This window comes from Polypterus senegalus, chromosome 11 (genome assembly GCF_016835505.1).
Source record: "Polypterus senegalus isolate Bchr_013 chromosome 11, ASM1683550v1, whole genome shotgun sequence".
NCBI classification, from domain to species: domain Eukaryota; kingdom Metazoa; phylum Chordata; class Cladistia; order Polypteriformes; family Polypteridae; genus Polypterus; species Polypterus senegalus.
The window spans coordinates 62,125,149-62,138,294 of record NC_053164.1 but is presented as its reverse complement, the minus strand read 5'-3'; the positions used below and the strand labels follow the sequence as shown (position 1 = coordinate 62,138,294).

At 39.2% G+C, this 13,146-nt stretch overlaps 1 protein-coding gene across 3 annotated transcripts in view; it reads right to left on the bottom strand.

Moving 5' to 3' along the window:
• Positions 1 to 5,413, bottom strand: part of LOC120539072 (class I histocompatibility antigen, F10 alpha chain-like) — a 50,050-nt gene extending 44,637 nt beyond the window's left edge. For all 3 annotated transcript variants that reach the window (XM_039768800.1, XM_039768801.1, XM_039768802.1), the window contains exon 1: positions 5,231 to 5,413. In XM_039768800.1, coding sequence (XP_039624734.1) covers positions 5,231 to 5,285 — 55 coding nt within the window. In that variant the 5' untranslated portion in view covers positions 5,286 to 5,413. The remainder of the gene's footprint in view (positions 1 to 5,230) is intronic.
• Between the last annotated feature and the right edge of the window lie 7,733 nt (positions 5,414 to 13,146).

Below are 13,146 nucleotides of genomic sequence, written 5' to 3'. Positions count from 1 at the left end.
AAAGAGTAATACTGTAGCACAATTAATGATAAAAAAAATAGTTTAAAACAAATAAATGCATGTAGATTTACATTTACGCAGCGTTTCAGATGCCAATATCAATTAATTATTTCAATATGCAAGCATATTTCATGAGTAATTGTTGTATTTCCATAGACTCACAATAATGTTGATTTAAAACAAGAAATGTCGGTAAAAATGTAAATAACACAAAACATGTAAAATCCACGTATTATCTCAAAATTCAAAAATGATCAACCTCATTTAGTTTTTTCATCATACTAGATTCCAAAACTGAAAAACACTAACACTAAAAACTTTGAAATATTTTAATGAATGGATCTATAAATAAGACAACCTTTGTAAACTGTTTATCAATATTTTATTTTTAATAAAAGTAATGCATGCTAAGCTAGTAGCTTAGCCAAATACTGGTCCTCAACTGATATATAGTTTAGTCTAATGATAATGATGACAGAATTTTAGGGGTACAGATATAAACAGGACAGCAGTCTGTGTTTTGACAGTTTTTTGGTAGCTGCATGATTAGAATTCTATTTCAATTAATCAACTATTAAATTATTGTAAGATATAGCAGTGGTTCCCAAACTCAAACTTGCAGTCACATGGAGTCACCAGCTGTTCCTACCAGCTTAAAAACACTGCAGCAGAAATGCTTCAACTACTTTAGTGTCCACCATTGCTCATTAGTAAGTAACGGAGAATGAAAACTGTAAAAAAAACTCATTTAAAAATGGACACTAAATGATCCCTATGTAACATACATAAATGCCTCATACAGTCCAAATAATAATAAAAAATATATATACATTTTTTTTTTAAGTAAAATGATTTTACTTTAGTTATAAATGCACTAAAAAGCAAAAAAAAAAATATTTTTTTAACCACAATTTTTGTGGTTTTATGTGACTAAATAAAATCGTGGGGCGCACATAAATTAATTAATTCAAACAGTTTTTGAAACTTGCTTAGCATGGTGGGGAATTACAATGTTGTTTTTTTTATATTGTATAATGAAAGTAGCTATTCTATTAATTGATTGAATTAATTAATTTATGTGCGCCTCACGATTTTATTTAATCACATATAACCACAAATATTGTGGTTAAAGAAAAATGTATATTTTGCTTTTTAGTATATTTATAACTACAGTGAGTAAAATCATTTTACTTATATTTTTTTAAATATATTTTATTTTTTAGTTTTTGAGTATTTTGCCAATGATTTTCCCATCCATCCATTATCCAACCCGCTACATCCTAACTACAGGGTCACGGGGGTCTGCTGGAGCCAATCCCAGCCAACACAGGGCGCAAGGCAGGAAACAAACCCTGGGCCCACTGCAGGGCATGCACACACACACCAAGCACTCACTATGGACAATTTAGAATCACCAATGCACCTAACCTGCATGTCTTTGGACTGTGGGAGGAAACCGGAGCACCCGGAGGAAACCCACTCAAACACGGGGAGAACATGTAAACTCCACGCAGGGAGGACCCGGGAAGCGAACCCGGGTCTCCTAACTGTGAGGCAGCAGCGCTACCCACTGGTAAGATGAATGGATAAATATGCAAATAAATACATGAAAATAAATAAAATTATTGTGACATGTGACAATAAATAAATAGTAACAACATGAAATGCAAGTATAAATGATTAAATGGGTGACAAATTATACCTTTTGTCTTCATTCCATTATGTCAGTCAGTCATTTCCAAACCCGCCTAGTCCTAAATAGGGTCATGGGGTTCTGCTTGAGCTATCCCAGCTAGCACAGGGCGTCAGTCCATCACAGGGTGAACACGCGAACACATACAACCCGCATGTCTTTGGACTATGGGAGGAAACCTCCGCAGACACCGGGAGGTCATGCAATCTCCAATATTCAGTGTTATTATGTATTTATTGCCATATTTCACAGTTCTTTGATTTATCTTGCTGATTTATTTTTGTCCAAAATATTCCTCCATTATTCTCCAAACTGTTCTTAATCTGACTCGGTGCTTCCACAGCAAAATCGCGAGCGTTAAAAAAAAACTCAGTGCCGTCACGAGGGTGCAAAAGCCCCCAATCTTTAAGTCTGATTTGTAGTGTTGTATATATTCACATCCTCCTTGAGGAAAGACGTGGGGTCATAATTCCGTTCTTCTCACCCAACCCCCAAATCTATGACCTAAGAGTGCCGAAACCCCAAAGGTGGGAAGCGTTCCGCAACATCTCGCTCTTCTGTACACTTATAACAAACAGTTGGACATTCGGCAAAGATGTTTTGTAAAGATTAAAACGCAGCGCTTGGATGGCGATGTTAATTTGTTAATTTCATGCCCTCACTTTGATCTACATCCAGTCCTGCAAGCAAGTCCTCCAACTTACAGGGAAAACTTGGGGGTTGCTGGCAGGATTGGCAGTCCAATGTTGTCTTTGTTTTTTTTTTTATATAAATATTGCGTTGGTTTTGTTTTTTTGCGTTTTGAAACCATTGTAAGGGAGGTAAGCATGATGTACTATCGCTATCAAAAGTAATTCCATCTTTCTACCTTTAACAGATGCGTAGTAACAAAAATCGATTGTTTCTTCCACGATATCGAATGCTTCGTGCATCCAATGACGTATTTTTGACAGTTTGTTAACGCTTGAGAATTATACCTGTAATTTTCAAAACCGCAAGCGTAACGGACACGTGTAAAATGTAAATTTGACTTAAATTATTACGAGTTATTTTTCACAGTGACCTTACTCCATACAAACCTGCTTATCCTGAGCAGAGTCGCGGGGAGGATGGAGCCTACTACCACATCGTGCACAAGTCATAAAAAAATCAGTGGACGGGGTGTCTGTCCATTACAGGCTAACAAAATAAAATAGTTATGGTGCACAGTGTTAACAATATCGAAGAATACAAATACAAACGTAAATCATTTTCTCACTGGTGAAACATTCATTTTGCAACATTTTACAATGCTTGTATTCCAGTTATGCTCCTTGCTGTGGATTTTGCACATTAATCTGATTGCATTTTCATCACTTGGTAATTAGCTTCCACCAACCGTTTATATATACAGTACACATTAACCTACTGACTGCAATTTTGACAAACATGGGTATCTAATTGAGTGTACCCTGAAAAGAACAGTATCCCTTCCAGGGGTTGACCCTCCACGAATGTAAAATTTGGAAGAAAAATAAAAACATTCAAAACAATATCTAATGTAATCAACAGCATAATGTATTCAGTACTTGACTGAAAAATTCCTTGAATAACGAATATTGTACTTTTCATTATGAATTATGTTATGACAGGATGATGTGACTGAGGAAATTCTTCATTTATGGTAAACTGTAAACATTAAAATTGAAATGTCATACACTACACTTACATAGGCCACAGATGTGTTCATGTACCTTAATTACTACTGTAACACTACCAGGTCTTTATGTAAATGTGGAAACCTCTGTAACAGGCTTCATTACAAAAGGATACCTAAGGTCAGAAAATAATGCTACAGTGATTTCCCTCAGCACTAATGGAATAAAAGCAGAATTATAAAATGAAGAACTGGACGTTTGGGTTTTAAAATGCATTTATATCTACTTTGTATAAAATCTTAATAGTGTGCTTAGTAAAAGGAGCTCTAAAATATAAACTTTAATTTTTACAGTTAACATTTGCTACAGGCACTTGCAGTACTGCAATAGAAAACGTGAATTCACAGAATGGACAGGTGTTTGCTGGGAAAGAAATAGCGGTTAACTTTATTTGCTTGATCTTTTTAAAGCCTTAAGATAACCTGAGAGGCAGTAGTCATTGTATTTATTACTCAGAGTACATAGTTACTATCTCCAAATACAAGAATGCATTAATGCTTAGAATCAATGCAACCGCTGGCGTATTTTGTTGTTTTGAATAGCATACTGTAGTCATTCATGTGTGTTCTGGAAAACACATTGGCACGGAGTGCTCTGTCAACGGCATTATACAAATTAAATCCTAAATTATTTTTATATTGAGCATATTATGTAAATAGTCAACTGAAATGAAGAGTAATAGTTGAATTTCTCATTACTTGTATAAACACACAAGGGAGATGGTATGGTGGCATTTTCTCTTGTTCTGTCCTGGTAATGTCTTGTGGCTTCACATTTCGTCTGTAACATTTTTTTTTTTCTGTCAGATGCCTAATTTAATTAGGCATGTGGCTATTTCCCAATATAAATCCTGAAATAAAAAGTAAGAGTAAATGTTTGCTGAATGCAAGAATTAATGTGTGTAATATAATGCTGTTACCGTACATGTTATTTTTCAATGTACAGGACATTTAAGCGATTGTCTACTATATAAGCATCCATGTGGGTAACACTGAAATGGCTACCCACTGTGCACGATTCTAGTGCCTGCTGTGCATTGTTAGCATTCTGATATAAACGTTACAAATAAAGAGAGGTTAAAAGACAATAGTTAAAATATACACAGATATGGCAAACACATTTTTTAAACTTCTAATGAATATAAATCTCTAAGTACTGCACTTTTCTGAATGCAAAAATATGAGACTGGAAAAGTCAGCAATTAAAAAAAAAATTAAGGTAATCATTGATGGCGATGACGGTGAAAACGACAAACTGCGGCCAAGGTAATCCTCCAGGACAAAACTTTATACCACAAGAAGCATACGTCATACACAATGCAATATACAGTAATTCAAACAAGAAATAACAACTTTCACGGAAACTAATATTACATTCATGCAGATGACACTTAAATCTCAGAAAACCCCAATGCATATTGCATGCAAAAAAGTGATTCGAGGTCTGCCTGTCATCTCACAATACCCTAAACACTGCGATATATTGAAGGCGAGTGTTAGAAACTCTATGACAACAGTTGGGCCACATCACAACAATGATCAGCGTTCTCAAACCTTCACATAACATGCAAACAACTTTCTGCGTAACAAACCGAAAGAGAGTGGGAGAACAAACGACTTGTCCATACGGAAATGAAAGAAATCGCATCCTTACGGAGAGACCTTCTATCAAATAAACCCCGAACATATGAAACTATCAAACAAGTTTCATAAAAACAAATAAACGTATTTGGACAGTGTTTTGCTTAGTTCTTGAAAACTATAACATGGTGTCACAGACAAACAGTTTCACTTTCATTTTATTTATATTTTCTGATACAAGTTCGCGCCCTTCAACTTACCTGAAGACACAGCGCTAAGGCTAGTCGCGACAAATATCCAGATAGTCCACTTCATTTTCAGTAATTTTACATCCGTACCCAGAAGAATATACCAATAAAAAGTAATAATACGACAGATGCGAATTTCCGTGTATGTTGTTCAAAGATGTAGGTCGCGTGTGGTGAGTCACGTGACAGGCGTTTGCTGGGTGTTTGCAACCAATAAGAATGCAGACGCGTCGTCTCCGGTGATAAGTAATAACTAGGAAGGCAAACGAGAGGCAAGTTCCCCAAATGTTATTGATTGGTTAACAACGGCCGCCACCAGTACTGTTAGCCAACAAGGTTGCTGGGTAAAACAGGTTTATAATCGTGATAATCTAAGTGGGGATTGCTGTAAATGCCTGTTCTGTCGGTACAAAATTGGAATTTTCTAGTTATTGGGTATTATTCCTAAAGTTGATATGCTAAGGGTCCTTACCCACTCGTGGGTAACCGGTGTCTAAAGTCATTTAGTGTTTCGTCAAATTATGATTTATATATGTTATGCTGTGTGTTATCTTGCTGCATTCCTAATTTCCCTAATCCGTTCTCCGGTTATGTAATGTCTTCTGTGTAAACCCCTCAGTATTCACTGAACATGACTATTCTGTTGTTCTTCTCGGTATCCTCATGTGGCACTTAGTGCCACTGCTAAACTGCGAAGGTGTTTGCCTGCCATGGATAAATCATCCAAGATAAAGTAGCACTGGAATTTTAGGGTAGAAGGTTCCTTTCATCAGGTTGGCCGTCTCAGCCCTGACTTAGCCGCAGAATGGCCAATAGAGGGAGAAGACGACGTCCCCAGAGCTCTGACTGTTTGGCTTGTACAGTATACATTCTGGCAGTGATTCGACAATTAGCTGATTGACATATATTGCTGTTTATTAGTTTTGTTAATTACTGTAGTTTCTACTTTGCTTTTGATGTATTTGAACAAATCTGTATCCGTATATGTGATAGTTCTGTATTTATTGTTAAGATCATTACACGTGTTTTCAGTTTTGTGTGTTGCGTTTCGCCCATTTTTGACGCACATTGCGACCGACCTACTTTTTTTTTTTGTGCGTGTGTGGGTTCTGTTCTTCTCAGAGAGTCAATGGTGGGTGGAGAGGGGGTTACACATTAAATGTACTGTACTGTTACATTTTCAGGGCCAGTGTCACGCACTTAGATCCTCACGATTATAAACCTGTCCAGTCAGAAATAAAAAAGCTGTTAACAGAGAATCATGAGTTCTTTTAGTCTGATATTAATGCGGCACGATCAGAACAGGTGTCTGATCAATTTTATTACATCGTACATCTGATGCGTTACCGTGTCGCACAAAAATAAATCTCACATGGAAGGTCATTTTAAACGAAGGATCAGTGGTGCAACGAAGAGAAAAAAAATTAAAACAAAAAGAAAGCAAAGACCCTATTGTGCTGAAGACTAGATATCTAAAAAATGAAATAATATTCTGAACAAGTATTTCGAAGAAGCCGTTAGCATCACTGTGCAGTACAGTTTACATTAATTTTCGTTAATGTGAGTGTTCAATAGCCACATGGATTATTATTATTATTATTACTAGGATCCATGCATGTGCTTAGTTTGTTAACATTTTAGGTATGTTTTCTTGCATTTGTACACGTTCTTCTTTTTCTGCTGACATTTTTTCGTAATGCTGAACGATGCATTAATATTTACGTTGTTATTGCTGCATGAGGGCGCAGTGGTAGCGCTGCTGCCGCGCAGTTAGGAGACGCGGTTTCGCTTCCCTGGGTCTCTCTGAGTGGAGTTTGCATGTTCTCCTCGTGGGTTTCCTCCGAGTACTCCGGTTTCCTCCCACAGTCCAAAGACATGCAGGTTAGGTGCTTTGGCGATTCTAAATTGTCCCTAGTGTGTGCTTGGTGTGTGTGTGCGCGCGCCCTGCGGTGGGCTGCGTTTCCTGCCTTGCGCCCTATGTTGGCTTGGATTGCCTCCAGCAGACCCCCGTGACCAAGTAGTTAGGATATAGAGGGTTGGATGATGGATGGATTGCTGCATGGAAACTAGCATTGAGCTGTAAAGTCGCATCGTACAACCTGAACTTTCAGACGAAGTGTCATAAACCTTAACAGACAAACGAGCGGCGTGGCTGTGCTTTTTTGATTATTCAAGGAGGTTTGCACAACAAAGCCCATCACGGAGGCTTCGAATATAAATCGGAGTCCTAGCAGAGCGCATACAGTAAATAGCAAGCATATACTATTGTCTTCTATATTAAATAGGATGCCACTTGTGCAATAAGTCCATTTGTGAAATTTCCGCGCTACTAAATATTCTACGGTCAACTGTTAGTGGTATTATAACAAAGTGGAAGCAATTGGGAAGAGCAGGAACTCAACCATGAAGTAGTAGACCATGCAAAATCACAGAATGGTGACAATGCTTGCTGAGGCGCACAGTGTGCAGAAGTCGCCAACATTCTGCAGAGTCAATAGCTACAGACCTCCAAAAGCTCAAGAACAGTGCGTAGAGTTTCATGGAATGGGTTTTCATGGCTGAGTAGCTGCATCCAAGCCTTATATCACTAAGTGCAATGCAAAGCGTCGGATGCAGTGGTATAAAGCACACCACCACTGGACTCTAGAGCAGTGCAGACATGTCCTCTGGAGTGACGAATCATGCTTCTCTGTCTGGCAGTCTGATGGCCAGGAGAACGGTACTTGCCTGACTGCATTATGCCAAGTGTAAAGTTTAGAAGAGGAGGGATTATGTTGTAGGGTTGTTTTTCAGGGGTTGGGCTTGGCCCCTTAGTTCCAGTGAAAAGAACTCTTAATGCTTCAGCATACAAAGCCATTTTGGGCAATTTCATGCTCCCACCTTTGTGGGAATTGCTTGGGAATGGCTGTTCCAACATGACTGCACACCAGTTTACAAAGCAAGGTCCATAAAGAAATGGATGAGCGAGTCTGGTGTGGAGGAACTTGACTGGCCTACATAAAGCCCTGACCTCAACCCAACAGAACACCTTTGGGATGAATTAGAGCCTGACCTAACAAATGTTCTCCTGGAAGAATGGGTACAAATTCCCTTAAACAGACTGCTAAACCTTGTGGAAAGCTTTCCCAGAAGAGATAAAGCTGTTAAGGCTGCAAAGGTGGGCGAACTCCATATTAAAGCCTATGTATTAAGCATGGGAAGTCATTAAAGTTCATGTGTGTGTAAAGGCAAGCAATATAGTGTGTCTATATATGTCTGTATGCACAGGCTGCACTCACAAAAAGAAATTAACAGAAACGGAGAGGACAGTCTCTTCTGGACTAATTACCACCATACTGAAATGCACATCTTAGCGACATTTCTTTTAAACTGGTTGCTGTGATTCTTGCTTATTTCACCTGACACATATCAGCTTGATGGCGTTATGACTCACATACTCTTGGCAACACTTCTTGTGCATAACAAAAATTATTCAGCCATCACCTGAGGCACATTTCAAGCAGGCAACCCTTGGCTCATAAGACGTTCGCCTCGTTTCTTTGTTGTTTCTCTCATATTTTAGCCATTTTTTTTGTGAACCCTGGACTATGAATTTTGCTTTAATCTCTTGTCACTGTTCTACCTTAATTTATACATTGGTTGTGCATTGTCTTTGCCTGCTCTTTTGATTCCCAGTGTTATCTAATTGGACTACTTATTTTTTTTCTACACATTCAGTTTCTGTTCCTTTTAGTTCCATCCATCCATCCATCCATTTTCTAACCCGCTGAATCCGAATAGGGTCACGGGGGTCTGCTGGAGCCAATCCCAGCCAACACAGGGCACAAGGCAGGAACCAATCCTGGGCAGGGTGCCAACCCACCGCAGGACACACACAAACACACCCACACACCCAAGCACACACTAGGGCCAATTTAGAATCGCCAATCCACCCAACCTGCATGTCTTTGGATTGTGGGAGGAAACCGGAGTGCCCGGAGGAAACCCACGCAGACACGGGGAGAACATGCAAACTCCACGCAGGGAGGACCCGGAAGCGAACCCGGGTCTCCTAACTGCGAGGCAGCAGCGCTACCACTGCGCCACCGTGCCGCCCTCCTTTTAGTTCCTTGCCTTAATAATAATAAATCCACATTTAAACTACTTCTGCTGTTACCATGCTGTGGTCATAGCCAAGAACAAACTCTTGATTAGATGGATGGAGATTTTTGCCTTGGCTTTCTAAGGTTTGTGGTCATTTGTTGAGAGTGTCATTTTTGTGATACATGGGTCACTTGTTTGACAGGACCTTTGGAAATCAATAAGCTCCTGGCATTTGCAATGTCCATAGACGTCTAACAACACTGACGTAAGCATTTTGTAACATACCATCTTTAAAACTGAATTATAGGTGCTTCTAACGTTTTTCAGTCACAAAGTTTTCATGGATTGTTTGTTTTACAGATGTAGATAATTGCGTAGAAAAACATAATTATTGCTTTACTAATCTCAGCCCGTTATAATATAACGATGGCCAGTGGTCAGGAAACAGACTACAAGGCAATCCTTTATAATACTGTAAATGTTTTCCATCTTGCTTGGTAATTCATATTCCTGCTGAACCCAAGCCATCTTCTATCCATCTGTTTCATCAGCTTGCATTCATAGGGGCATTACTAGACTAGTGTATCTTAGAAACATAGCATGTATGGGAAAGTTCCAACCTTGGATTGGATGCCACAGAGCACACCTATGCACACACTCATAATCTATCGCAGCAGGTCAGTTTATGCCTTTTTTCCCCTTACACCTCACTAAAACCATTACAAAGAAGAAAACTGTAAGAGACAATACATGTGCTTTGATAGCATCAAACATTATTGTTAGCCATTTAGTTATATAAAAGATGTCATTCCATCTATTTTCAAACCAGATTAATTCAATTATAATAGCTGAGGTGGACAGAAAATGGAAGATATGCCATGTGATGGGCAGCCAGGATGGATTGGTGTCCTGGCTGGTATGGATCCTGTTCCATCGCCTAGCAGAATAAATAATCAGAGGCAAGGTGTAACCCTGTGTCCAAGCCAACATGGATGGACTGGCATCCCAGTGGGGTATGACAGGAGATTCTTACCCAGCCTGGGAGGCTGGAATGTTGGATGGACCTGGGAAAATAGCCTTCTGAGACTGCATGCAGCACTGGTGTGCTAGGTGACAGCATTCCTGGGTTGGTGTTCCCATACACACACCTCCACAAGCTGCTAGGATTTGTGGTCCAATGGGGCAGTGAGTGCCACCGGGGTGCTTTTTAGAGTTTCTGCCTGACCTGGAAGTGCCATGCAGAATCCTGAAATCAGAAGTACTCCTGGGTCCTGCATAAAATTAGCCTCCTCACATTCATTTGGGGAGTCAGATCAGCAATGGAGTCAGATGAAGCTCACTTGGAAGGGAAGTGGACAAAAGAGCGAGGGAAAGAAAAAACTACTAAAGAAAAATTGAGATAAATAAAACTAAAGGTTAGGTTTTGAACCTAGAACTGTAGTTGACACAATTGTGTCTGAGGTTTGGTGGGGTCTGTGATGTCCTCTAGTGGCCACAGCTAATTAAAATAAAAGTATACATCACTGCTGCCAGATTTTTCAAATAACCTGTAGTACAACAGTGGTATCACTAATAGCCCCATGTGAGGAGAAATATTTCTGTAGGACATTAATTAAATTTGCTAGCATGGTGTAAAAACCCAGAGTTTCAGAAAAGGTTGTTATAAATTTATACAGTTATTCTTGTCTTACAGTGACACCCACTTAACCTCAGTTGAAACCAATAGGTTAAATCTTAGTATATTTGTAAAATACTACATATATAAGATAACATAACATAGCATCCTTAAGTCATCGACTTAATGAAGTCAGGCCTACAAAGGGGCAGAGCAGGTCAGAAAACCAGCTCTGGACTGGATGACAGGCCATCACATTCAAATACACAAGGGATTGTTTAAATAAAAAAGAGCAGAAGTAACAGCAACCTTATTGCTCAGAGCACTTGAACTGAGTGTTATATTAAATACTGAACTGAATTATGAAACGGAATCACTGCCTATATGCCTATATGGCCCCATGAATGCGGAATGCAAGCATAGATAATCATTTTTAAATGTCAAATCCCCATCTGGAAGTTCTTTGACCTTACAAAACAACAGTTAACATTTATTGGTGTTGCATTTGATTCTGAACTTTGTTTTGATACACATATAAAAGTGACTTGTAAGTCTACGTGTTTTCAAATGAGGAAAATTAATTTCTCCGGCTGCTCAAAGTGCTATTCACTTAAACTCTTTGAATGCTCAATATCTCAGATATGCAGCCTTACAAACTCAGATCCTGGAGGACCGCAGTGGTTGCAGGTTTTTGTTCCAGCCACTTTCTAAATTAGTGACCAATTACTGTCACAAATTGAATTCAGTATTTTGGTCTTAATTTTAACTGACTTGCTTTTTAACATTGGAAACACTTATATTGTTTCTTTTTATTTTAACCAGAGGCCAAAACAATAATGAAAGACAGTTATGAGATACAGCCAACAAGTGGCCATCTAAATCAGAAGTCTGATACTCTGTTTTCATGTAGGCCACCAATTTTAATCCAATCAGTTTCTTTTAATAAAACACTAGGGGGCTTCACCCCAAGCTCGCGTTGCTCGCCAAGCCCCTTTAAAGCACTAGCGCACCTTTGTGAAGAATATCTTTAATGGTGATACAATGGGAAGCAAATAACAGTTGTTTTTTTACCTCCTCTTTGCTCAATCAGCTGCTGGATTGCTGCTGCTGCTGTGTGGCGTGATCTATATTTCGTGCGGCTCTTCGAATGTTTTAAAGTCAGTGCATTGTCTCTCTTCTCCACCAGACATCCTCAAACACTGTTCAATATCTTTTCGCTCTTCCATTATTTCACCGAGTAATATTTTCCGTTTGTTTGCACTAATGTGAGCTTTACTCTAATTTTTTTTGAGACTTTCGAATTTTCCTACTTCCATTATCTCTAATCTGCTCTGCATGTGTATCACGGGACTTGCTTCCAAAGGTTGTAAGTATGACGTGACTTACCTGACTCACAGAAAGTGAAAGTGTCTCTCTGTCTCTCAAAGATCGCTCTTCAAAAGATCATGTCTAATATTTCCTTAACTCTTGATTTTCTCTTTTCTGAGACAACATCCAAATGTTATGTGGGCCTGAGCAGATCAAGATTTTTCTCTTTTCAAATATTTTTTTATAGTATTAGGGTTTTGTACCATGTTAGCCATTATGGATATAGTGAGAAGTCAAGCAAAACGACACCTTTTATTGGTTAACTAAAAAGATTACAATATGCAAGCTTTCAAGGCAACTTACTCAGGCCGCTTGCCTCAAGAAGGGACCTGGGTTACCTCAAAAGCTTGCATATTATAATCTTTTTAGCCAATAAAAGGTGTCATTTTGCTTGACTTCTCACTACAAATATTTTTAAAACGGATACTGCATGAGGGTGGCACGGTGGCGCAGTGGGTAGCGCTGCTGCCTTGCAGTTAGGAGTACTGGGTTTGCTTCCCACGTGAAGTTTACATGTTCTCCCTGTGTCTGCATGAGTTTCCTCCAAGTCCTCTGTTTTCCTCCCACAGTCCAAAGACATGCAGGTTTGGAGATTCTAAATTGTCCCTAGTGTGTGCTTGATGTGTGTGTGTGTGTGTGTGTGTGTGCCCTGTGGTGTGCTGGCCGGGGTTTGTGTCCTGCCTTGCACCCTGTGTTGGCTGGGATTGGCTCCGGCAGACCCCTGTGACCCTGTAGTTAGGATATAGCGGGCTGGATGATGGATGGATGGATACTGTATGATGGACACAAAGGAGAATTCAAGCTGGTTGGTCATCAGCTGGCTGACTGTGCACCTTGTTACTGTTTGGTTGCTGATAAAGAA